At 48.0% G+C, this 26,763-nt stretch overlaps 1 protein-coding gene across 2 annotated transcripts in view; it reads right to left on the bottom strand.

Annotated features, from left to right (window-relative positions):
- Positions 1-19,870, bottom strand: part of TESC (tescalcin) — a gene marked incomplete at both ends in the record, with an annotated part of 63,521 nt that extends 43,651 nt beyond the window's left edge. For both annotated transcript variants that reach the window (XM_079717883.1, XM_079717884.1), the window contains one exon: positions 19,813-19,870. In XM_079717883.1, coding sequence (XP_079574009.1) covers positions 19,813-19,870 — 58 coding nt within the window. The remainder of the gene's footprint in view (positions 1-19,812) is intronic.
- Between the last annotated feature and the right edge of the window lie 6,893 nt (positions 19,871-26,763).

The raw sequence follows: 26,763 nt of genomic DNA, 5'->3' as shown, positions 1-26,763 counted from the left end.
GAGGTCCATCGATTGTAACAAATGTCCCCTCTGGTGGGGGATGCTGAAAGTGGGCGAGGCTGTGAGTGTGTGGGGGGCAGGGGGCCATGAGTAATCTCTGTACCTTCCCCTGAATTTTGGTGTTAACCTAAAATGGCTCATAATAACGTCTTAATTTTTTAAAAAGTTAGGATAGAAGTTGCCCTTGAGGGGGCAGTAATTTGAATGGGGCATGAGAGGGTTTCTGGGAACTGGAAGCGTTTAATTCTTGATCCAGCTGCAGGTTACATAGATGTGTTCTCAGAAAGTTTGGGGATCTGCATGCTCACTAGTGATGCACTCTTCTGTACGTGATATCGGAATAAAACATTTACTTAAGAAGCTCAGCAATTCTACTTAGTGGGGATTTATCCTGAAAGAATAAATCCAACGGGTACAACAAGAAGAGTACGTAACTGTTCACCATTGCATTCTCTACAATAGTGTAAAAACTGGACTCAACCTCAGGGCCCACCAAGGGCAGATCAGTTAAATACTTTATGGTAGGTTTAGCCAATTTTTAAAAAAAGATGCTGCCTTTGAAAGTGACAGTTGTGTATTGAATGTGAACATACATTCCAACATAATGTTGTCTAAAAACAACCGCTATGAAAACAGCATGAACTCCCATTGGGAAAACATCTAAATATATACAAATGTATATAAGTAAGGAAAGAAAATCGACCTGTTTTCCCCAAATAGTAATAGCAATTATCTCTCAATGCTGGGATTAAAGACTCTGTTTGTTTTGCTTTGATTCATCTATATTTTCCAAACCTTCTCTAATATGCAGTATATATTTATTAGTCATATAACGAATATATTAAGCACACAATATGGTCCCATATGGGACAGCCGAGGGATCTCAAAAATATTGTTAGTGGTGAATCATCATTGGCAAGTACTGCATCCTGGGCACGTGTGTGCTTGTTTAATCCTCTCCATGACCCAATGACCAACAGACAGATGATTCCCATTTTACAGACACACAGAGGCTCTGAGGAGATCAGTAACCGGCTCAAGGTCACTAAACTTGAAAGAGGCAGACCCAGGATTTGAACTTAGTTTGTCTGGCAGAACATGTGTGGTTTAGTTTAGGTTTTCTTTTTAACTGACACCCCACACTGCCTCGCTTTGGGTGATCAGATTACATTGGCCAATTAGAGTTCTCAGCTCTAACCCACAGATCAAGAAAAAATACACGGATGCCATTTGCAGCAACATGGATGGACCTAGAGATTATCACACTAAGTGAAGTAAGCCGGAGAAAGACAAATTATCACATGATATTGCTTATTTGTGGAATCTTAAAAAATGATACAAATGAACTTATTTACAAAGCAGAAATAGACTTACAGACATAGAAAACAAACTTATGGTTACCAAAGGGGGAAGGGGGTAGGGAGGGATAAATGAGGAGTTTGGGATTAACATACACACACGACTATATATAAAATAGATGAACAAGGTGCTACTGTATAGCAGAAAAGTATACTCAATATCTTATAATGACCTATAATGGAAAAGAATCTAAAAAAGAATATATATATGTATAACTGAGTCATTTTGCTATATACCTGAAACTAACACATCGTAAATCAACTATATTTCAGTAATTTTTTTTTAAATACACTGATCTGTTGCAAAATAATGATCAGAAATTAATGCCAACCACACGCTCCTAAACCACCTCCATGAAAAATAAGTGAGAGAGGCCCGTCATAAAGCCACACCTGGCGGGTTTCCATTTATACGAAACACTCAGAGAGGCAAAGCCATAGAGACAGAAAGTAGACCAGTGGTTGCCTGGGGCTGTGGAAAGAGAGAGGGAATCACTGCTAATAGCAAAGGAGTTTCTTTGAGGGGGATGAAAATGTTCCAAAATTAGATTGTTAACACAACCCTGTGATTATACTACAAACTGAGGACACTTTAAATGGGTGAAATGCAGGGGACGTGAGTTATATCTCAATAAAGACATTAAAAAAGACGTTAGTGTATAATCAGGACAACAATAGCCATTAATTAACAACAGGCATTCATCAAGCTGTGTCCTGGGCACTGTGTTCGACTCTACTCTTGACAACCCTTGGCTCACATAACCCTCAATCAATCCTATCAGGTAGGGGCAGTTTGCTCCCCAACCTAGAGATGGGAACACTGAGACCTGCCCAAGTTCACATAGACAGGAAGCACTGTGTAAACCATAAACCATCTCAGATCAGATTTCTCTAATGAAGAGTTTCCAGCTAATTGCATCCAAAGTGCATGCACACATGACACACGCACCTTTCTGTCCTGCTTGATTGAAAGCAGAGGAATTAGGAGGACAAACTCCCTAATTCTGGTCCCCTCTTTTTGGCACTCAAATCATCAGAGCCAAGAGCTCAGCCCTCAGCTAAGCTCCTGTTCCCTCAACTCCGGCCCCCCAGGCTGACCCTGGGCCCCCTGTAAGGTCTGTCCCGTGAGCGCCTGATACACATGTGCCCATGTCACACCCTGGAAGGCCCTGTCTGTTGTCCCCTCAAGGGTTCCCGGCACGGAAGCTTTTCCAGTTTCCCCGCTCCTCACTCTGAGCCCTCTCTCCAGGCCCCTGTGAGGTCACAGTTGCCATGGGAACGAGAGGCAGAGACACCTTGAGTCCGGCATCTCGAGCTTGTTATTTTGGGTATTAGATTTCAACCTGAGGGAAATGTACACCCTTCCATGGGGTTGGTGGGAGTTTAATCTGCCCAGTTTTGGGGGGCGGGCACGGAGCGACTTGTCATTTTGTATCAAAAGCTTAAACAAAAAAGTATACACCTGTACTGCCCAATACAGAGCCACATGTGGCTACTGAAATGTGCTGAAGTGTAAAAAAATATACCAGCTTTCAAAGACTTAGTACGAAAAAAACGTAAACTGTGTTAATAATTTTTATATTAATTATATTTGAAATAATATTTTAGTTATAATGGGTTAAATATATTATTAAACTAACTTCACCTGTTTCTTTACTTTTTTTTTTTTAATGTGGCTACTAGAAAATTGGGAATTACATTCCATCTATAGCTCATTGAAAATTTAGAATTATTCCACCTCACATTATATTTGTGCTGGAGAGTGCTTGGTATACACGCTCTGAAGCAGCAACTTGATCCCTAGGAATGAATCCTGAGGAAGAGAGACATATGTACAAAGATAAACAGATAAGAGTAATCATCGTTGTCTGTTTCAAACAGTAAAAAATTGGGGCAATGCTGGGCCATGGGAAACAGGTTAAATAAATCCTGGTGCATCCTACACGGCCTGAGAAAATATGTTTATAATATCGTGGGGCATCAGAAAATGTTCATGGAATATCATTACATGGAAAAACCAACAGGCTACAAAGATCTCATTTACATGAAAGTTCATATTGTTATACAAGTGTGTGCACAAGAAAAATTATGAAAGGGTCACAACAAAATAGTAAATTGTTCCAGATAGTAGAATGACAGGACATTTCCCTCCTCTAGCTCCTTACCTTTGCTTATCTGTCCTTTAACTTTTCTGCAATTAATAGGGATTACTTGTGTAATCTTATTTAAATTAAAAAAATTTTAACTTCAAGGGCTATAATGAAAAGTAAAACAGAAAATACCTAGCGTTTGTGACACTGTGGAGAAATTGGACCCCTCAGACATTGCTGGTGGGGATGGAAAATTGCACAGCTGCTGTGGAAAAGGGTTTGGTGACTCCTCAATAAATTAAACATAGATTTACCACACAATCCAGAAATTCTTCTCCTAAGTATATAACCAAGATAAATGAAAACATACGCCCACAGAAAAGCCCATAAATGAATGTTCACAGCACTATGATGCACAACAGCCAAAAGGTAGAAACAACCCAGATGTCCATCAACAGGTGAATGGATTAAGAAAGCAGCTCATGCAGCTCAGTATCAAAAAAAACAACCCAATCAAAAAACGGGTGGAAGATCTAAATAGACATTTCTCCAAAGAAGACATACAGATGGTCAAAAAGCACATGAAAAGACACTCAACATCATTAATTATCAGAGAAATGCAAAACAAAACTACAATGAGGTATCACCTCATACTGGTCAGAATGGCCGTCATCGAAAAGTCTACAAACAGAGCTGCAATGAACATTTTGGTACATGACTCTTTTTGAATTATGGTTTTCTCAGGGTATATGCCCAGTAGTGGGGTTGCTGGGTCATATGGTAGTTCTATTTTTCGTTTTTTAAGGAACCCCCACACTGTTCTCCATAGTGGCTGTATCAATTTACATTCCCACCAACAGTGCAAGAGGGTTCCCTTTTCTCCACACCCTCTCCAGCATGTATTGTTTGTAGATTTTTTGATGATGACCATTCTGACCGTGTGAGATGATATTTCATTGTAGTTTTGATTTGCATTTCTCTAATGATTAATGATGTTGAGCATTCTTACATGGAAGCAACCTAAGTGTCCATCAACAGATGAATGGATGAAGAAGATGTGGCACATATATACAATGGAATATTACTCAGCCATAAAACGGAACAAAACTGAGTTATTTGTAGTGAGGTGGATGGACTTAGAGACTGTCACACAGAGTGAAGTAAGTCAGAAAGAGAACAACAAATACTGTATGCTAACACATACATATGGAATCTAAAAAAAAGAAGAAGAAAAAAGGTCAGAGGAACCTAGGGGCAAGATGGGAATAAAGATGCAGACCTACTAGAGAATGGACTTGAGGATACGGGGAGGGGGAAGGGTAAGCTGGGACAAAGTGAGAGAGTGGCATGGACATATATACACTACCAAACGTAAAATAGCTAGTGGGAAGCAGCCGCATAGCACAGGTGCTTTGTGACCATCTAGAGGGGTGGGATAGGCAGGGTGGGAGGGAGGGAGATGCAAGAGGGAAGAGATATTGGGACATATGTATAACTGATTCACTTTGTTATAAAGCAGAAACTAACACACCATTGTAAAGCAATTATACTCTAATAAAGATGTTAAAACATCTACAAACAAATGCTGGGGAGGGTGTGGAGAAAAGGGAACCCTCTTGCACTGTTGGTGGGAATGTAAATGGATACAGCCACTGTGGAGAATAGTATGGAGGTTCCTTAAAAAACTAAAAATAGTACTACCATACGATCCAGCAATCCCACTACTGGGCATATATCTGGAGAAAACTAATTTGAAAGATACATGCACCCCAATGTTCACTGCAGCACTCTTACAATAGCTAGGACATGGAAGCAACCTAAATGTCCACCGACAGAGGTATGGATAAAGAAGATGGGGTACATATATACAGTGGAATATTGCTCAGCCATAAAAAAGAATGAAATAACGCCATTTGTAGCAACATGGATGGACCTAGAGATTGTCATACTGAGTGAAGTAAGTCAGAAAGACAAATATCATATGATATCACTTACAAGTGGAATTTTTTAAAATGATACGAATGGACTTATTTACAAAACAGAAACAGACTCACAGACTTGAAAAACAAACTTACGGTTACCAAAGGGGAAAGATGGAGGGGAGGGATAAATCAGGAGTTAGGGATGAACATAAACAAACTACTACATATAAAACAGATAATCAACAAGGACCTATTGTATAGCACAGGGAACTCAGTGTTCTGTAATAACCTATATGGGAAAAGAATCTGAAAAAAAATGGATATATGTATATGTATAACTGAATCACTTTGCTGTACACCTGAAACTAACACAACATTGTAAATCAACTATACTCCAATAGAAATTTAAAATTAAATTTAAAAAATAAGTACTAGGGGTGTAATGTACATGGTAAATATAATTAACACTGCCGTATGTTATACATGAAAGTTACTGAGAGAAAATCCTAAGAGTTCTCATCACAAGAAAAAAAGGTTTTTTTCTATTTCTTTAATTTTGTATCTATATGAAATGATGGATGTTCACAGAACTTATTGCGATCATCACTTCGTGATGTATGTAAATCAAATCATGCTGCACACCTTAAACTTATATAGTGCTGTATGTCAATTATATCTCAGTAAAACTGGAAGAAGAAAAAAGGCAGGCAGCACAAATAGTTTTTCCTCCCATATTCAGTTTGCTTGTTTACTAAAAACTACATATTTAAGGAAACAAAGAACAATATTTGATTAAAAATTGATTTAGTAAAAAAGTGTTCTATCCGTACAATGGAATATTATTTGGCCATAAAAAAGGATGGAGTACTGACACCTGCTACAATGTGGATGAACCTGGAACACATTCTGCTGAGGCAAAGAAACCAGACACAAAAGGCCACATAGTGTGTGATTCCATTGATGTGAAATGCCCAGAATAGGCAAATCTACGGACACAGAAAGTGCATGAGTGGGGTGCTAATGGATATGGGGTCTCTGCCTGGCCTTGGCCCGAAAAGTCAGGCCGCCACCCTGGTATGCTAAGCAAGGAGTCACTGGGGAAGGAGAGTCGTACAGACCAGGGGTCAGAGACAACACTCAGGAAGGAGGGCGGGAGGAGACTAGGCGCCGAGAAACAGGCCCGAAATCTCCCACAAGGTCCAGCCTCCCTCACTTGACTTGAGAGGAAACCGAAGATCCCCATTTACCCACATCCGCTACGGGGTGATCAGGGCTATTTGAGCCTGGTGGTGAGGGGCATATAGAATACCACTTGCTTCTTCCTCCCAGAATCTGGGCTGCCCTCAGGGGTGTGAGGGCCTGACGGACTCCTCCGTGGCGCACCTGTATCTGCTCAACCCTCTGACAGGTGCCCCCACCACTCATTAAGAGATATTTACTGAGTGCCTCTGGTTTGCTGGGCACCTGCCAGATGCCAAGGATGCAGACACAAAAGGCAGAGCCCTCACCTAGCTGGGATCCAGGGTCCTAAGTGCAGTGTCCGCTTGCCAAGGAGCACCAAAGTTGGAGCAGGGCTTCCAGTCCACGGGGGTGGGGTGGGAGGTGATGCCCGATGGGATCCCAGGGGCTGAGGGCTGGCGCAGGCAGAGTGGGAAGAACTCGGGGAGCTCCAAGCCCTTTAGCACGGGCGGGAGGCGGACTAGGAACAGGGGCACAGGAGTGGGGGGCACACACGTCAGACTAAGGCATTTAGACTTCACCCTGAGTTTCCGGAGGATGCTAAGTGACAGAACAAGATCCCAATGTGCCCGGCAACCGAATGGAGGGCTGATGCAGATGATGGGGCTGGGAACCCACTGAGAGGTGGGCAGTTGTAGCAGTCCAGGTAGGGAAGGGCGCTCAAGACACAGCTGAGAGAAGCAAGGGTGGTTGAGAGCATGCTGGCTGCTTTCTCCAGGGGCGCCCCAGAGCCACTCTGCCTCCCTGTTTCCCCCGGCAGTGCCAGCCTGGATGCAGGCTCTGGGACTCCAAGTGGCATCACTGGGAAGGGCTTGGTGGCTTCCAGGACCCCCAAAGCTCTCCTGCTGTGTCCCGAGAGATTGGCCAGTACTCAACCCAGGCATTGGCCGAGGTCCTGCAACACAGAGATGCGCCCAGCCAGACAGAAAGGTGAGCTAATAACCCCATCGCTGCCAAGAGCTGCAGGTTCAACCCCCAGCTTCTCGACTTCCTAATAAACCTTCTCCCCAAGACTGTTACTTCCTCCTCCGTAATTCAGAGATAATAATAGCACTGCCTACATGTGGCTGTTCATACCATGAAAAACAATCAAATCACATAAACAATATGCATAATCGTCAAAACGTAGGAACCCAAATGTCCATCTACTTGTGAACAGATGAACAAAATGTGGCATCTCCATCCAATGGAACATTATTCCACCATGAGACAGAATGAAGCAGTGACACTTGATACAACCTGGATGAACCTTGAAAACATGACATTAAGAAGCCAGACATGCAAGGCCACTACTGTATGCTTCCTTTCATATGAATCTCCCAAAGTAAGCAAATCCATAGAGACAGAAAGTAGGTTAGTGGTTGCCAGGGGCTACGAGTTGGGAGATTAGAGTGACTGCTGAAGCTTCTTTTTGGGGTGATGAAGATGGTCGGGAAATACAGTGGCGATGGTGGCACAGCATTGAGAATGGGCTTAATGCCACTGAATTGTATGCTTTAAGATGGTTAAGCTGGGGGACTTCCCTGTTGGTCCAGTGATTAGGACTCCACGCTTCCACGGTTGGGGGCCCAGGTTCAATCCCTGGTTGGGAAACTAAGGTCCTGCAAGCCGCATGGTGTGGCCAAAATAAATAATAAAAATAAAATAAAATGGTTAGGATGGTAAATTTCATGTTATGTGAATTTTGCCCCCATTGAAAAAAAAATCATATACACACTCAGCACTGGACCTGGCCGGAGGAGCATAAGATCCTGGAGCCGCCATGCTTGCTATTATTATGTCCCCAAAGCAATAATCTCATGGTACCTATGTGGCTCTTCAGCTGCCTCCAGGATCCCAGGGGAGAGAGAACTTGTGTACCTCCTGGAATTACAGCCCAAGCAATGACTAAGCCAGGGCCTGGGGAGGGAGAGCGAGGGACCGGCCTCCACAGCCTGGAAGGGACTCTCCCCCACATGCCTGGCACGCACACGACGCTTCACGGTGCCGGATGCCCCGTTCCTCTCCTCCACCTGCCTGCCCCTTGGAAGCCATGTGCCGGGCGTGTACACATTTCAGACCACACCTCACTGCTGGGAATTTAAAGTAATCCAAAGATGCACCTGGGTGCACTCGGTCTTGAGAATGAAGTTATCAAACTCAATTCTATTCCAAAGCAGAAGCAATGACAAGATTAATTGCTGGCCTTCCTCCAGCAGCTTTCAACCCTTTGCTCGAAAACTTCAACCCACTTTGTAAGTGCAAAAGCTGAGGGGTTCCCAGGAAGAGCTGCCCCAGGCCCATGCCAGCCTGAGGACGGCATTTATTTTAGGTACAGAGGGTCTTGTTAGGATATTTCGTTTTGTTTTGTTTTCTGCACAGAATGAATCCTCCAAATCTCAGGACTGGAGGGGACTCTGGGACAGACTGAAGGGACATGATTTTAGAAAACATCCTCCCCTCATGAGCAATGAGACAACTCAGAAAGCTGTCCGGGTGGGGGAGCATGACTCTCAAAATCACACAGACCACGCTCTGCTCATCCACGCTCACCTTCCTATGGCTAGCCTCTGTTCTTTCCCGATTGCCTTAGAGCAGTAATAACCACCACCAAGCGTCAGCATTTACTCAGAGGCAGGAACTAAGCCACACACTTGACACACATGATCTTATTTAGTCCTCATCACAGTGCCTGCCTCTCCTGGGGGTCATCACACCCATTTTACAGATACGGAAACTGACTCTCAGAGAGGGTAAGTCACTCGCTGAAGTTCACACAGATATGAGTGGCAGAACTGGGATCTGAGCCCAGGTCTGTGACTCCAGAATCTGTTCTCATGACCATCTGCTGTGCTGTCTGCCAAAACTAAGAAGTGACTGGGACAATGAATATATACCATTTACATCACTAAACAAAGAGAGATGTCTCCATTTTAATAAAAAGACTAAAGATGAGGAAGGGAGAAAAGCAACAGTTAATCAGCGGAGATTTGGGCACTTTTCAGAGCCTCTAGGGGACTGGTTTTCACATTCTTCCAGAACTATCTTCAGCTCCAGATTTACCAAAAGCATGAGGGCTTATTATGGTAGGACATTTAGGTAAAGAACTCCAGTTTCAGGACTTCCCTGGTGGTCCAGTGGTTAAGACGCCACGCTTCCAAAGCAGGGGGCGTGGGGTAGATCCCTCACTGGGGAACTAAGATCCCACATGCCACGCAGCATGGCCAAAAAATAAAAAAATATTAAAAAAAAAAAAAAAAAGAACTCCATTTCCTTCTACAAGGAGCTAACACAGACTTTGCATTCCACTATGAACCTATGAAGCACGGGACAAAAATAAGAAAAAAATTTAAGACATCACTAAGCTTGAAAGAAAGGGAAATCCCCAGGTGCCAGAAGCAAGGAGGGGACTCAGACCCAGCACGTGAGGTGGCCCAGGGGTACCAGGATATTTCCAGGCTCTCACAGAAAAGGTGTGGCTTCTAGCCCACTGAGTGACAGCAGTGGCCATGGGTCCATGAGTTAGAAGTGAGACTCCTATCAAAAGCTAGAGCACAAAGGGCTGCCTCTCCATATAAGGTGGGAGAGAAAAATGTTCCCTGCTGGCCCAGAGAATCAACAAGGAAGCTGACTCTGCAGAATAGGTGGCGGGTGCAGCGGAGAGGAGGGGGACTCTGTGATGAATCAAAACTCCAGGCCTGTGTCATTCACGAGAGAAAAATCCAAACCTCTGTGGTGCAGGAAAGCCAAATTGAGGAATTAATGTAAAAGTGTTTCCAGACCAGTGAAAGCCCTAAGGTACCCAGAACAACAAATGCAAAGCACTGTGTGAGGTACTTCTATAGCCCAGGGCACAGGGTACTCTCATGGGGGAGGTACTTCAGCTAAGCCCATCTCTACTTGGTTTGGCCTCAGCATGAATCTGGAGATGAGTGAAAACCAGGGGGGAGCCAGCCCAAAGATGAGCTCAGAATCAAAAACCAAACTACACAGCAAATGACCACCATATGGGAGAGTCAGCAGACACAATAAATGGAATGGATCTCCAAGAAGATGAGACAGCAGAAACTATACAGTAAGCTTTAAATTATTACAAATAATATAAGAACAGTGCCCTATGACCAAAGCAGTGAATCTGAAAACCTTATAGAACTTACAAAATGTTTTTTTTTTAAGTCTATGGAATTAAAAAAACTAAGTTGGGTTAAGGCAGCAAAGCTGTAATAGCTAAAGAGAGAATTAGTGAATTGGAAGACAGACCTAAGGAAACAAATCATAATACAGCACAGAGCAACAAAAAGATAGGAAATATGCAAGAACAGTAAAGAGGCATTCAGGACAGAATGACACGGTTCATCCCCTTTCAAAAGTAATTACTGAGGAAAAAGATTAGGAGAAAGGGGAGAGATATTATCTTCATTATGGAAGATATCAGTCAATTTTAGGATAATACAGCAGAAACCATTCCCAGGCAGGATAAATTAAATCCACACCTACACAAAGCACCTAAAAAAACACCACCAGCAAATATTTTTAAACAGAGGAGAAAAAGCAGATTCCTACAAAGAAATATCAATCAGACAAAAGAGCTGACTTTTCAACAGCAAAAAGAGACCAAAAACTCAGTGCTGAGAGAAAACGTGCAGCAACCTCGAATTTTATACCCAGCCAAATGATCATTCCTGTAGCCTGGCAAAATAAAGACATTTTCAGACAAAGCTGACAACTCACAGAGACTCGTTGCAAACTCCATGGAAAGGTGTGTTACATAAGAAGAAACTGAATTTCGGGACTTCCCTGGTGGTCCAGTGGGTAGGACTCTGTGCTCCCAAGGCAGGGGGCCCGGGTTCGATCTCTGGTTGGGGAACTAGATCCCGTATGCATGCTACGACTAAGAGTTCGCATGCCACAACTAAGAAGCCCGCATGCCCCAACTAAAAAAGGATCCTGCATGCCGCAACAAAGATCCTGTGTGCCACAACTAAGACCTCGTACAGCCAAAATAAATAGATATTAAAAAAAAGAAACTGAATCTGTAAGGAAGAATGGTTGCAAAAATTAATAGAGTCTGCATAAAACAAAAACCAATACGTAGGTTTTTAAATTAAAGAAAAAATACTACAGAGTGATACAAATTAAAGTATGCTAAGGTCCCCGATCATTAGCACAACATCAAGAAAATGACAAACTTGAGGCATGTCAAAGATGGCAGGTGTGTCACAAGTGATATGAATTACTGAAGGACGTTACAGAATACCCTTAAAAAGGAGATATATGGCCAGCTTCTAAAAGGTTTACAATCGAAATGATCTGTACCTGCCAACAACTGTTGAACACTTATGACGTGTGAAGAGCTTTACTCAAATTCTCATTCTATCCTCACAGCAGCCCCGGGACACATTCCCATCATACAGCTGAGGAAACTAAGACTCAGGGAGGCGAAGTTTCTTGCTTAGACAGTAAACAGCAGCGTCATGATTCAAACCCACATCTACCTGCTGGTAAAGGTCAAGGTGGTGGAAGGCTAGTCTGTGTCCATGTGGGACTCTGGCTGAGGCCTTGGAGATGCAGGAGAGGACAAGATAAGGGAACCCCTGAGAACTACCAGGTGGGTGAGGCCTGTGAAGTGCTGGGTGCTCACCTGGGATTCTCTGATCACTGAGACCCTGGCATGGGTGCTCAGGAGCTGGGAAGGCGCCCCCCTTCTCTTTCCATCGCTGTATAACTCAGCCACACCAACCGTGCTGCTGTCTCCTGCCTGGCCACCGGCCCTCCCTCCCGGCCCTCCTCAGAGTTAGGCCCTGAGACCTAACTGCTCCCTTTCACCTCCCAGGGAGCTGTGCTGAGAACAGAAGGCCCACTTCTGACAGCCTGCCCGTCCACAAAGGTCACACTCTTGGGACAACAAAGGGCCTTTTTGTCCTCACGCTTAAGGTGATTTCCACCACTGGCAGAAATCACCCACTTGACCTTCTGGTTTTATGAATTAATAATAAAGATGGAGACGGCGACAGGATGGCTGGCAGGACCAGGGTGCCAGGCTCCTCCTCGTCACCTTGCCCAGCCTCTCCAAGCTGGGAAAAGGAGGCCCTGCCTTATCTTCCCAAAGCAGTGGGCACTCCTGAGCCAAAAACGCCTTGTTCCCCGGGCTTGAGATAGCAGATACTAAAGTGCTTTGCAAAAGTAGAAGCATCTTATCAAGGCTTTTTTTTCTGTAGGATTGGGCCGTATGGCATATCTGAGCAGTGATTAAATTCCATGCTGCATTCTGGGAACCATTAACTCACAGAAAAATTATCCTGCCAGCGTGGGGATGGGGGAGGTGAGAAAGAAAGATGCATAAGGGATCTAATTACTACTAATCCGTGGAGCTGGGAAGTCTTGGAGTAGATTGCCAGTTGCTTTCACGCAGAGAAAACACAACTTCTGAAACAGACGTGAGCCACACAGTCAGACCCAGGAAATGGAGGGGGTCTCTTCTTCTTAGCCCTCCCCACACCCCTCACACTGCTCATCACCAAGCTTGCCCTCCCTGGGGGTTTGGGGGGCATAGCCCACACTTCTAGAGCTTTCCACATCACCCAGAGCTAATCCTATCTGCCTTGAGGTTGAGGTCCGATTGCCAGCTGGGTAAACAAGTGTGTGGAACACTGTTAACAAGGTCATGGGGCAGCAGTGTTGCCTCTCACAGATAATATGACTTGGGGTCATTCACACTCTCCACCTATATTATGTCACATGGGAGAGGCAGTTTCTCCTTGCACCCGAAAGAGAGCCTTTTCTTCTTTTTTTACAGTGTATTCCTAAATTTATTTTTATTTATTTAATTTTTATTGAGTATGGTTGCTTTACAATGTTGTGTCAGCCTCCACTGCACAACAAAATGAATCAGCCATACATACACATACAGATATCCCCTCCCTTTTGGACTTCCCTCCCATTTAAGTCACCACAGTGCACTAGGTGAGTTCCCTGTCCTATACAGCATGTTCCCATCAGCTGTCCATTTTATACATTGTATCAATAATATATACGTGTCAATCCCAGTCTCCCAATTCCTCCCACCCCACCCCTTTCCCCCCTTGGTATCCATACATTTGTTCTCTACCCGTTTCTACTTCTGCTTTGCAAGTAAGATAATCTATACCATTAAAGAGGCCTTGTTTTGAATTTGGGTTCCACACACAGCATCTAAGTGACCTTTATTTTAATTACACTTTATTTGTTTTTATTGAAGTATAATTGATTTATAAAATCAAAATCGTGTTAGTTGCAGGTGTACAGCACAGTGATTCAGTTATACGTATGTATCTAAGTGACCTTGAGCAGTCACCTGCGTGTCTGAGCCTCAGTTTCCTTATCTGTAAACGGGTAACAAAAGTCCCACTGGGCTCTTAGGAGGATGAGATGATGGATGGAAAAGGCCCAAGAAAGAGCAGCTGTTACCTCATCCACAGCTCTAGACCATCTCGTTGACTGCCACATCTTCAAAGGGGTGAAAACGGCGGCTCAGAGAGGGCTGCGGCCTGGAGCAGGCGTCCCAGCACTGCCGCATGGGGCAAGCCCGATGATCGCCGGCCTCCTAGCCCTATTCTGCAGCTACTGCTAACATGGGATGACTGGATCCAGGGGCACAGAGTGCAAAATGGGCCAGGGCAGGGGGTGCTTCTGGCTGCCCAGGAATTAGTTCACTTGCTACCCAGCCCTTTTCTGCACGTTTCCACACTGGGAGCACCCAGGGAGTGGGCAGAGGTCTGGATGACCCGCCCAAGGCAGAGAAGGTTCCAGAGGGCTGGGGGCACTTGGCCCTCCCTGCTGTGGTCATGACCACTGCACCCAGGGCCCCCGAGAGCTCAGCCTTTGGGGACCAGTCCTCCCAGATAAGTTTGTTCCTCCCTCAGCAGGGAGCCACCATTTTTCATTCTCCTAAAAAAATTGCAGTGCTCTTATTATTACTTTCTTATTGGGATCTGATTTACATAGTGTGGAATGCATCTTCACTGTTTTAAGAATCTCAGGAAAGCTGAGGGTCCACATCTCCCAGAGCCCCACGGACACAATTCTGCACCCCACTTTATGGGTTTCAGAAACTCCCCAAGGATCCCAAGTTAAAACTACAGTCCACCCCAGAGGAAACGGAAAGGGAGCCAGTAGGTCTTGTTGGCCATTTAGCTTCACAAGCCTTGGTGACAACAGGATGGACACAGTGGTACTGGCCGGTCCGCCCTTACCCCTCAAGGCCCCGAGCTTCAGGAAGGCAGGGGAGGTGTCTGGTGCACCAGGGCATGTGGTATGTGGTGAAGGGGCTGTGGTCTGGGGCTGCTTGAAGACTTTATAACCCAGGAGTACTGCCCAGCCGGGAGATTCCAGTGGAAAATGCAGTGCCACCCCTAGAAGCCAGCCCAGGCCACACAGGCCTCCCGCATCTCTGGTTCCCTCCCCAAAGGATGAGGTCCGGGGGTCAGACCAGGACTTGAATCCTGCCTCTGCTTCTCAGTGGCCTGTGGCAGTCACGTCCTCTCTTCAACCTTGACTTCCCCATCTCTGGAATGGGAAGGCCACAGTGTTCCTGGGAGGATTCCATGAGCCACTGCGGGGAAACTTCATAGCTCAGCACAGTGTTTGGCAGATGACAGGCACCCGATAAACATTAGCTCTAACCATCATGAGGTCTGAACTCTAGATCTGGGAGATTGATTTTTCTTCTTCCTTCTGGCAGCTTCTTGGCATCTACGTAGACATGCCTGTGGAGATGTTCTGGAGCCTGAAGGAAAAAATAGACCCCTCCACCTTTCCCAGATTCCTCCTCGTATTCTTTCCTTTCCAATTCCAGGAGCAGACACGGGGTTGGGGGGACAGGAAGCGGGGGCCACCTCCAGGCCAGCTCAAGGTGGGGACAGGGAACACGCTACAGTGACTGATTCCTTTCTTCCTGTCCAGCGTCCATGTCACACCTTGGGACACACACTGGGCTTGACACCATGCCTGCCATGGAGAAAGGCCAGCTCACCACTTGGACACACAACCAGAATGCCTTCGCTCGGGTTTTTAATATGAATTTTAACAGTCTAGGTAGTCAGCTTTCCTGGTGCAGAAAAGATGCTTGGGAGTACTTGTCCATGTTTTAAATCAGTCGATGAGACTCTGACAGGCAAGGAGAGGTGGGCGTGCGGACCCAAGGATGCCCTGCGTGAGCGAGCTTGCGCTCAGGCCTATTTTTGGTGAGGCTGACGTGGCCAAGGCCAGCTGCTGGTGTGGCACTAGATTTTATACCAGACACTGGCTCCTGGGCAATACTCCCCGGGTTATAAAGTCCCAAGGGCCTTCACCCCTTCAACGTGAACCTCTTGTGAGCTGAGTACAAAGGTACTGAGTACACTCCCCACTCTCAGGGAGCTCCAAGTTTCAAGGGGGTGGCAGGTGACAAAGCTGACAATTATAACAGGGTGTGATGTGAGCTATTACGGGAGGGAATGCAGGGGCTGCGGGAGTGCTGAGGACGGGCATTTAGCACACAAAGGTAGGAAGGAGGGTAGCCGGGGATGGCTTTCTGGAAGGAAACAATAGCTAAGCGGAGCTCTGAACGAGGAAGAACATGAGTTTCATAAAGAGACGAGGCAGGGCTTCCCTGGTGGCGCAGTGGTTGAAAGTCCACCTGCCGATGCAGGGGACACGGGTTCGTGCCCCGGTCCGGGAAGATCCCACATGCCGTGGAGCGGCTGGGCCCGTGAGCCATGGCCGCTGAGCCTGTGCGTCCGGAGCCTGTGCTCCGCCACGGGGGAGGCCACAACAGTGAGAGGCCCGCGTACCACACACACACACACACACACACACACAAATAGAGAGACGGGGAAAAGAGGAAACGTGCGCGATCTTCACCTGGGTGGTGGTTACAGAAGTATGGCCATATGCAAATGCCGAATTATGTGAGATGGGAAGAGTGCTCCAGGCACAGGGAACTGATTGTACAAAGGCCTGATGGTGAGAAAAACACATGGGCAGGCTGTCCCTACCCCTTCTGGGTTCCTAGAAATCTGAGGGGCAACGAAACACAGTGAAAGCACAGCAGTGGCAGGACAGTGAACCTGGGGATCCTGAGGTCCCCTACTCCTCCGTTTATGAGCTGTGGGACGGCAGGCAAGTGGCTTTACTCCTCTGAGCCTCTGTAAAATGGCCATAGTACCACCTTCCCTGGAGGATTACCATGAGGATTCCAAGACAGTGCATGCAAAGGGACCAGGTTGATTCTTCAAATCAGGGACCACCCTGCTCCTCAGAGAGGCGGGGGAAGCCTAGCAACTCTGTGGGCACAGCCTGTTCTCTGGCTGCCCTGGACCTAGGCTCTTCCCCCTTCTCAGGGATGCTTCCCAAGGGTTCTTATAGGAACACTCCACCCAGCCTGCAGGATGCTGGGAGCTGACGTTCCCATACCAAGTCAAGCACTGCCACACATACATACACCCTCTTGTTGAATCTATACCGCCACCCCACGATCCAGGTGGGAGCACTAACGCTCAGAGAGGTAAAATGACTTGCTTAAGGTCATGCAGCTGTGAAGAACTGGCACCAAGACTTAACTCTTACTTGTGGCTCAGAGCAACCAGGACCTATCAATGTATTTAAAGCACGGCTGATAATACTAAACACTTGTGCTTGTTCTAAATACTTCACGTGAATTCACTCACTTAATCCTTCCCAACAACTCAGAGGAAGGTACCACTTTTATCCCGATTTTATAGTGCATGAAACTGAGGCACTCAGGGCATAAATGACTTGCCCAAGGCTACATACCCATCAAGACCCCTTAAATCAGGTTCCTGTCCCGACCTGAGCCCTATGTCCACGTCCTCAACTTGTTCCTGCCAAAGGACCTTTGCATTTGCTGTGCCCTCTGCTCCAAATGCACTTCCGACTGGTCTTCACGCAGCTGGCTCCTTCTTACTTGGGTCTATTCCATTATCACCTCCCCCGAGAAGCCCTCCTGGTCCCCTCAAAAGAAATGTTTCCTTGCCCCTCCCCCAACTCTCATGCCGTCGGATTGTATCTTCTTCAGGGAACTTGACACCGGTGGGTGGATCTGTTTATACTGTGCATCTCCCCTCAGAAAATCAACCTCTCTGGGTCTGAATGGATAAAAGTGCTCAGACTGTGCCAACCCCTTTCACAGAACTAGGGGGAAGTTTCCACCTACTTGAAGTTCAGATAACGGAAGGCATTATCCTCCCCTCTAGTCTGACCTCAGAACTCCTTCCCTGACCTCCTCTGTCTCCCCTCCCTCTTTGGGGGTGTGAAATCTGAGTTCTGAGCAGCAAAACGGGAAGTCACATCAGCCACCTCTAGGAAAGCAACAAAGCACGGAACCCTCAGCTTCAATCATCCGGGTAGGAGGCTGGGCCCAGGAAACTGACAAGATTCCCAGCATGCTCTGCAGCCCTATCACCTGTCAAACCCACAACCAGATGGAATTCCCCCAGACTGCCTGCCACAGGGGGGCTGCCTGAGAGACTGCGGCCAGCCCACCCTTCCTGCAGAGATCCCAGCCTCAGAGAACCCCCATTTCTAACCAGCCAGATTCAAGGCAGCCAGAGGGCATTCAAGAAATAATAAAAACAGGGGAAATCCAAGAAAGTCAGGTGACAGGAATCCTACCTCCTCTCTCATGTGCGCCTTGTTGAACTAGACTTTATAAAACTTTTTGAGTAAGTCAAACAGTCACACATGGTTCAAAATGAAAACATAAAAAAGTTAACAGTGAAAAGCTCACCCCCCTTCATCTTTTCTACCAAATCCAGTAAGTATTCATTATTCTTAATTCCTTGATGCAAATAAGTTACAAAAATATACTCTTACTCCCCCTCTTTAAAAAAAAGGGGGTTCCATATGATATATATGCACCACAACTTTTCTTTTCTCCAGTTGAAGATAGCTATCTATATTTGTACACAGGAAGGTGTCCGCATACATGTCTGTGTATGTACGCATGTGTAGACGCAGACACCAATTGTTAAGGGCTTTCTGTAATTTTCACCCAATTCTCCTGGAAACAGGTGTTTAGATTTGGAATCAGGTGTTTAGATTGGGAGTCAGGAGGAGTCATCTTTCAGCCCACGCACAAATGGCGGGGCCTCTCCCTCCAGCTGATCCACCATAGACGCTGACTGTCTGCACTAAACTTGAAGCACGCACCAGGAGCCAGCTCCTGACTGGAAATAACAGCTGCAGCTCCCGTTTTCTTGAGCATTTATCTACAAGATACTAGCAGAAATCCCATTCTAGAAAAAAGGAAACAGAGACAGAGAGAGGTAAAGTGACTAGCCCAAGGACACACAGCCAGGAAGTAGCGCTGGCGGGGCTGACACCCGGTCTGCCCATTGCCAAAGCCAGTCTGCCCACTCACCTGGCCTCTCTAGGTCTTCAGTCCACACCCCCCTTCACAGCCCGTAATAGAACCGGGTGCCCCGAGGTCAGGGCCCAGGGTCAAGTTCCCAGCCCGGCTGGACTTGGGCGGTCAGGCGCCTCCGCCATCACTTCGCTGCGGTCAGCTCGGCCCGCAGCCCGACCTGCCGGTGCGGTGCGCCCTGCCCCGGGCGGATACGGGGCGCACACCCTCTGCGGGCCCGGGAGTCCGGGCGAGCTCCACGAAGGTCGCCGGGCTCCAGCAAAGTGCTCTTCGGGCGCTGCCTTGCTTAATCCTCCCAGTTACCCATGGAGGGTGGATAGGGGGGGACCCGCCTGAAACCATTTCACAGACGGGAGGCTCGGAGACCCGCTCACCCGCGCTAAGGTCGCGGGGCCGGGCTCCCTCCCAGCTCTTGCCGGACTGAAAAACTTTCCTCCCTCTGCGTAATCCTGAATCCAAACGACTTTCAGGTGCGGGTCGCGTACAATAGCTGAGCGTCCATGGGCGCTAGCTCTCCCGGCCCGGGAGCCCGGACACTGCTCCCTCCCAGGTCCGCAGTCCCAGGTTCAGGGGTTCCCAGCCAACTCCGAGAGCACCGAGGCAGAGCTGCCGCGACACTTACTCAGCATCACCGCAGCCTGCAAAGTGGCCGGCGGGGACCCATTTGAAGGAGGGGGAGACTGAGGCGCAGAGAGAGTCAGCTACTAGCCCAAGGTCACACAGCGCGGTGGCCCGAAGCCCAGCGGGTGGCCGTGGGCTGGGAGCCCCCGTGCCAGCCGGCCGGCGGTCGCGGTCCCCGTCCCTTTCCCCCGCGGGATACTCACAGCCCGTCTTGCCCTCGAGCTCCCGCACCTCCTCGGACGCGGAGTGGGTAGCGCCCATGGTGCCCGCGGCGGGGGCCCGGGGACGCTCGTCCCTTCCAGGCCCTGGGCTGGCGTCGGCTGCGCAGCGGCAGGTCCGGCCTCGGGTCCGACACAGGTCGGGACGCCAGGAACTGGTCTGAGCCGCGGGTTCCGCGTGGGGTGCGAGCGCGGCCTCTTATAGCGGCGGCGGGCGGAGCGCCACGGTCCTAGTGCGCTCCGGCTTCGCGCATTGCCATTGCCGGGAGTGGGGAGCGCCCCGCCCCGGGCCGGAAACGGCGGGGAGAGGGGTGGGGAGAGGAGGGGGACCCAGGTTCCCTATTTCCCACAACCGCGGCCGTGCTCGTCGCGCCTCACCCCTTCCGCACCCCTGCCGGCTGTGGGAAGAAGGTGTGAGCAGATTTGGGGGTGTAGGTAGGAGGGATCAGACGCCACGGAGGTTCCATGCCCTCCTCCACCCTGTTCCCCTACACATCCTCCCAGATGTCAGGAGGGAAACTCCCTGGGAACAATGGAGAAGGACAGCATTAATTATCTCTATGGTGGACAGCAATAAAGATAATACAATAATAATCATCCAACCTGGGCTTCCCTGGTGGCGCAGTGGTTGAGCGTCCGCCTGCCGATGTAGGGGACACGGGGTCGTGCCCCGGTCCGGGAAGATCCCACATGCCGTGGAGCGGCTGGGCCCGTGAGCCATGGCCGCTGAGCCTGTGCGTCTGAAGCCTGTGCTCCGCAATGGGAGAGGCCACAACAGTGAGAGGCCTGCGTACCGCAAAAATAAATAAATAAATAAATAAATAAATAATCATCCAACCTGAATGCGCAAGTGGGGGGGCTTTCTTTGGCTTATTCCAGGAAAGCCCACCCTGATGAAGTGGTCACCCCCACGTACAAGACTGGCCTGTCCTAGCTGCTTAGCCTAGTTGCTTAGGGTGGGGACGTTCTCAGTCTTTAGGTTCAGGGATTCTGACTCAGGCAGGGCCCAGGAGGCTGCATTTCAAACTACCAGAGAGAATGCCATCCTTCTGGGAGAAGTTTTGCCTGAAGCTGGCTGGAGAAGTTGGGTTCCGTAACCAGGTTGGGTGGCCCCGGCCAGGCCTGCCACCTATCTAACCATGATCCCTTCCCCTTAAGATGGGGATAATACTAGTTAATGAGACATAGATCAGAAAGGCCTGGCCTGGGACACAGCGCAAGAGAGCCGCTGTGGAATGATGTCCACTTTACAACAGAGGAACTGCTTCTCAGAAGGGTCACACAGCCAGGGCATCAATTCAAAGTCAACACTTTCCCTGTCTCAAGCCCAGGCCATTGTGCTCCACGGTGCCTGGTGACGTGGCCATCAAGGATTGGCATGTATTCAGGGTCTGTCCTGGGTGCTGGGCTCTGCTGACAGCGCTGGGGGGCGGTGGTCATGGAGACTGGATCCGGCCCACCTACATCCACATCACAGAGCACTGGGGAGGGAGTGCTGAGAACCAGGTGCCCATACCTGCAGGCCACAGGTCCAAGCTGAGGGTTATAGCCCTTTCCAGGGACAAGGATGCCGTTCAGAGTGCCCAGGGGGCTCCTGAAACCTGCCAGAGCAGCAGCATCAGCCCCCTCCAGGTTGAAAATCCAGCTCCCCTTTACACTCTGTCAGGACACTCACAGAGCTGGGGCGGCACCTGGAATGTGCATTTGCAAAGCTCGCGGGCGGTGCTGAGACCTAGCCAAGCCGGGGAAATGTTGGCTGTGGGGCATCAGCTGGTCCAAGCAAACTGGAAAGCCGCCTGGGAGACTGCATGTCAGGTCTGAAGGAATCTAGAAACCCAAGCTGGCCTCTGGATCAAGAAATGGGGCCCTGGGCCCCTTGGGAATTACCCACAACTGCTGGACACAATTTTCTTCGGACTTAAAATATCTGTTCCTGGAATTTTATTATATTAAATTATCCAAGGATTAAATGCTGGGGTTTTTTTGCTGGGGAGATAGAAAATGACGTTCTCATGGCTGCATCTCCTCCCCCTTGGCATGGCTGCTCTCAGAGCTGGTACAGTACAGGTGGGTGGGGGTAAAGGCCCTGGGACAGTGCCCTGGGGCAGGGAGGGGGCACGTGGCCTCGCCCTGCCCCTCGGGTAATCGCGGAGAGACTCCCAGTGTATGGGGTGAAGGGAGGTGGTCTTTACTCCATCATCTGTCTGCACAGTCAACTTCATCTCAAGCTCCGCTGGCCACGGTCAGTTTCTAGACAAGCACTTGTGCCGGTCCCTTCTGCCAGGAACTCCGTTGCCCTCCCTTTTCCCGTGATCGGGGCTCCTCAGATCTCAGCATAAACCTCACCTCCTTAGAGAGTCCTTCTCAGGGTCCCCATCCGCTCTCCTGGGTCTGCTGCCATACAAGCCGCCTTCACCAGCCAGCGGGAGCTGGAAGGCTGGGTGTGATGACCACAGGGAATTTGTTCCTGATGGCAGGGCTTGGAGAAATAATCGGGAGCTCCTTGTGGCAGCAGGAAGGCACAATACGCAGGCTTGCTTGTTCATTCATTGATTCATCGCCCATTTATCGAAGGCCTGCTGTGTACAGGGGCCTGCCTGGGGGCTGGGGCCACACTTCTGTTCTTAAGAGAGTCCTGGAGGAGTGGGAGACAGACACACAGGAGGTGACAATGCAGCAGGGTAAACAAGGCCCCGCAGAGATCTGGAATGTTCGAGCTGGAATGGCCGCTGGAGAGACTGTTAACCCCTAAGCTGAGCTTTGGGGAGTCCATGACTGTCCCAAACGGTGGTCCCAAAGGGACATGCAGAGGCAAATACTGGCTGGACAGAAGTACCTGTGAGGTTTGGGGGCCCTGCGGTCACCCACCCTCTGCCTGGGGTTTGCCTCCTTCTCTGGCAATGATGCACACACACGGCAGGGCTCTCTGCACACAAAGCCTGCTGCCACTGTTCCAGGACATCAGGCCTTTAATTCAATCCTGCTAATGGCGTCAGAGCACCAAGGAGGTCTGGAGTGCTGCGTGGGGTCTGGCTGGGCTGATTGGATCTGTTGTCTGAAGCCCTGCAAGAGGGGGCACCCTGTGTGGTGATCTTTATCCTCCCCCTCACTCAGTGTGACCTTCGGAGAGCTAGGCAACACTTTGGTCACCAGGCAACTGCCTCTCTTCTCCCAGAGGAGCTGATTACAAACAGTGGCTGCGGTGAGAATGGCTGGTACCTGTGAGGCCACCAAGGGCAGCTGAGCCCAGAGATGGTGAGGATGGTCTTCATTCGTCTAAGGGAAACAGACTACCGAACCACACTTGGGCAACTGGCTTTGCCTCCCTGGGCCTCAGTTTCCCATCTGTAAAGTGGGAATAACAATGGTGCCTTCTTCATGATGTTTATGAGGGTTAAATGTGGATTCATATATCTAAAGGGCTTAAAACAGTGCCTGACACAGGAAGTGCTATCCAGTGGGGTGCAGGTAAACAGGCCCTGAGAAAACAGAGGGGAAGCTCTACTTTGCAACATTGCCCATTTCCCTGTTGTAAATACTCCCACCATGGTCCATTTCAAGCTACCAATAATTGAACAATGGGCTTGCAAAATTCCTGAATGTTTAATAAGTTGTTCTTGCAAGCTGGTCTGAGACAACTCAGCACACCACTACACAGTAGGCTGTTATTATGATTCATATGTTCATTTGTCCATTCATTCATCTATTCACTCATTCACTACTGAGTGCCAGGAATTCAGATACTACAGTGAGGCAGTCAGTCTCTGACCTCAGAGTCTGGAAGGAAAAAGATAGGAACAGACCATCATTAGTGCGTACACTACTGGGTACCCAATACATGCCCATTTTATTTTTTTTTAATTTTTAAAATAAATTTATTTACTTATTTTTGGCTGCGTTGGGTCTTCATTGCTGCATGCGGGCTTTCTCTAGTTGCAGTGAGCGGGGGCTACACTTTGTTGAGGCGTGCAGGCTTCTCATTGCGGTAGCTTCTCCTGCTGCAGAGCATGGGCTCCGGGCACGCGAGCTTCAGTAGTTGTGACTTGCAGGCTCCAGAGCGCAGGCTCAGCAGTTGTGGCACACGGTCCCAGCTGCTCTGCAGCATGTGGGATCCTCCAGGACCAGGGTTCGAACCTGTATCCCCCACACTGGCAGGTGGACTCCTAACCACTGTGCCATCAGGGAAGTCCTGCCCATTTTATTGATGGGAAAACCAAGGTGTTCAGAATGGATGGTAAACCAGAATCAGAGTACACATATGCAGTTGTGTAAATGGCAGTTCACCCGTATTGCTCTCCTGGCCCTCTGATCACTTAGCTTGGGGGGTGTCCAAAGGGCTGGCAATGTTCTGGGAGCAACAAAACACTTTTCTTAATTTGGGGACCACTGACCCTATGAAAGTTACAGGGATTCCAAGTGCCATCTTGCTTGGCCTTTGACTTAGAGCAGACTACACCTAACCACTTCAAACAAGTAAGGATTAGTGCTGCTCTTGTAAATTACATCCAGGGAGGGAAGCCCCAGAAATGGCTACAACAGTGTCTTGACTCTGAAACAGCTTTTCTCTTAAGTTCATTTAAGCTCCTTATGCTGCTCTCATATGTCTTGGTCTCTTGGTTTCAGCGTGAATGGAATCAGAGAAGAATCATCCCCAATTTGAATTTTGAATTAAAGGTGTCCTTTTGGTTATCTTTTATTTGTTTTATTTATTTTTTTGTTGATAATATATTTTTTAACATCTTTACTGGAGTATAATTGCTTTACAATGTTGTGTTAGTTTCTGCTGTATAACAAACGGAATCAGCTATACATATACGTATATCCCCATATCCTCTCCCTCTTGCATCTCCCTCCCACCCTCCCTATCCCACCCCTCTAGGTGGTCACAAAGCACTGAGCTGATCTCCCTGTGCTATGCGGCTGCTTCCCACTAGCTATCTATTTTACATTTGGTAGTGTATATATGTCCATGCCACTCTCTCACTTTATCCCAGCTTACCCTTCCCCCTCCCTGTGTCCTCAAGTCCATTCTCTCTGTGTCTTTATTCCTGCCCTGCCCCTAGGTTCTTCAAAACCAAAATTTTTTTTTTTACATTTCATATATATGTTAGCATACAGTATTTGTTGTTCTCTTTCTGACTTACTTCACTCTGTATGACAGACTCTAGATCCATCCACCTCACTACAAATAACTCAATTTCGTTTCTTTTCATGGCTGAGTAATATTCCATTGTATATATGTGCCACATCTTCTTCATCCATTCATATGTTGATGGACACTTAGGTTGCTTCCGTATCCTGGCTATTGTAAATAGTGCTGCAGTGAACATTGTGGTACATGACTCTTTTTTTTTTTTTTTTTTTTTTTTTTTTTTTTTTTTTTTTTTTTTTTGCGGTAGGCGGGCCTCTCACTGTTGTGGCCTCTCCCCTTGCGGAGCACAGGCTCCGGAGCACAGGCTCAGTGGCCATGGCTCACGGGCCCAGCCGCTCCGCGGCATGTGGGATCTTCCCAGACCGGGGCACGAACCCGTGTCCCCTGCATCGGCAGGCGGACTCTCAACCACTGCGCCACCAGGGAAGCCCCATGACTCTTTTTGAATTATGGTTTTCTCAGGGTATATGCCCAGTAGTGGGTTGCTGGGTTGTATGGTAGTTCTATTTTTAGTTTCTTAGGGAACCTCCATACTGTTCTCCATAGTGGCTGCACCAATTTACATTCCCACCAACAGTGCAAGAGGGTTCTCTTTCTCCACACCCTCTCCAGCATTTATTGTTTGTAGATCTTTTTGATGATGGCCATTCTGACTGATGTGAGATGATACCTCATTGTAGTTTTGATTTGCATTTCTCTAATGATTAGTGATGTTGAGCATCCTTTTTTGTTTGTTGGCAATCTGTATATCTTCTTCGGAGAAATGTCTACTTAGGTCTTCTGCCCATTTTTGGATTGTGTTGTTTGTTTTTTTGATATTGAGCTGCATGAGCTGCTTGTAAATTTTGGAGATTAATCCTTTGTCAGCTGCTTCGTTTGCAAATATTTTCTCCCATTCTGAGGGCTGTCTTTTCGTCTTGTTTATGGTTTCCTTTGCTGTGCAAAAGCTTTTAGGTTTCATTAGGTCCCATTTGTTTCTTTTTGTTATTTCCATTTCTCTAGGAGGTGGGTCCGAAAGGATCTTGCTGTGATTTATGTCATAGAGTGTTCTGCCTATGTTTTCCTCTAAGAGTTTGATAGTGTCTGGCCTTACATTTAGGTCTTTAGTCCATTTTGAGTTTATTTTTGTGTACACCGTTAGGAGTGTTCTAATTTCATTCTTTTACATGTAGCTGTCCAGTTTTCCCAGCACCACTTATTGAAGAGGCCGTCTTTTCTCCACTGTATATTCTTGCCTCCTTTATCAAAGATAAGGTGACCACATGTGCGTGGGTTTATCTCTGCGTTTTCTATCCTGCTTTTGGTTATCTTTTAAACAATCCTTTCTCACCCGAGGCACCCTGATCTTTGAAGCTAAACTTGGGTGATGGTGTGCTGCAGGAGACGGATTCAGATCTAAGTTGCATCCCAGCTCTGCCACTCCCCGGGTGGTGTGGCCTTGGGCTGGTTCCTTTGAAGCTCTGAACCTTGATGTCCTCATCTGTATAATGGCTCCACAATCCCATCTTTACAGAGAGGATTCAGCAAGGGTGAAATGGCTAGGAGGTGACAGGGCTGGGATTGGATGCTGAGCCGGCCACCTGCAGGACCATGAACTAACCAGCAGGGCAGTACCACTGGCTGGGATCCTGCCACCTGGTTCATCTTAGCACCTCCCCAGCCAGGGGGTGGGAGTGGGGGCAGGCACAGCCACCTCCTCCCTCCCTCCCTGCCTCCCCTCCCTCCTGGGATGGCTGCAAGTACCAGTGGGACCCGGCTGAGGGCCTGGGAGGCAGGGTGATAAA

Source organism: Hyperoodon ampullatus, assembly GCF_949752795.1.
Source record: "Hyperoodon ampullatus genome assembly, chromosome: 13".
Taxonomy (NCBI): Eukaryota; Metazoa; Chordata; class Mammalia; order Artiodactyla; family Ziphiidae; genus Hyperoodon; species Hyperoodon ampullatus.
Note: the sequence above shows the minus strand (reverse complement) of the source record. Positions and strands in the feature narration are given on the sequence as shown.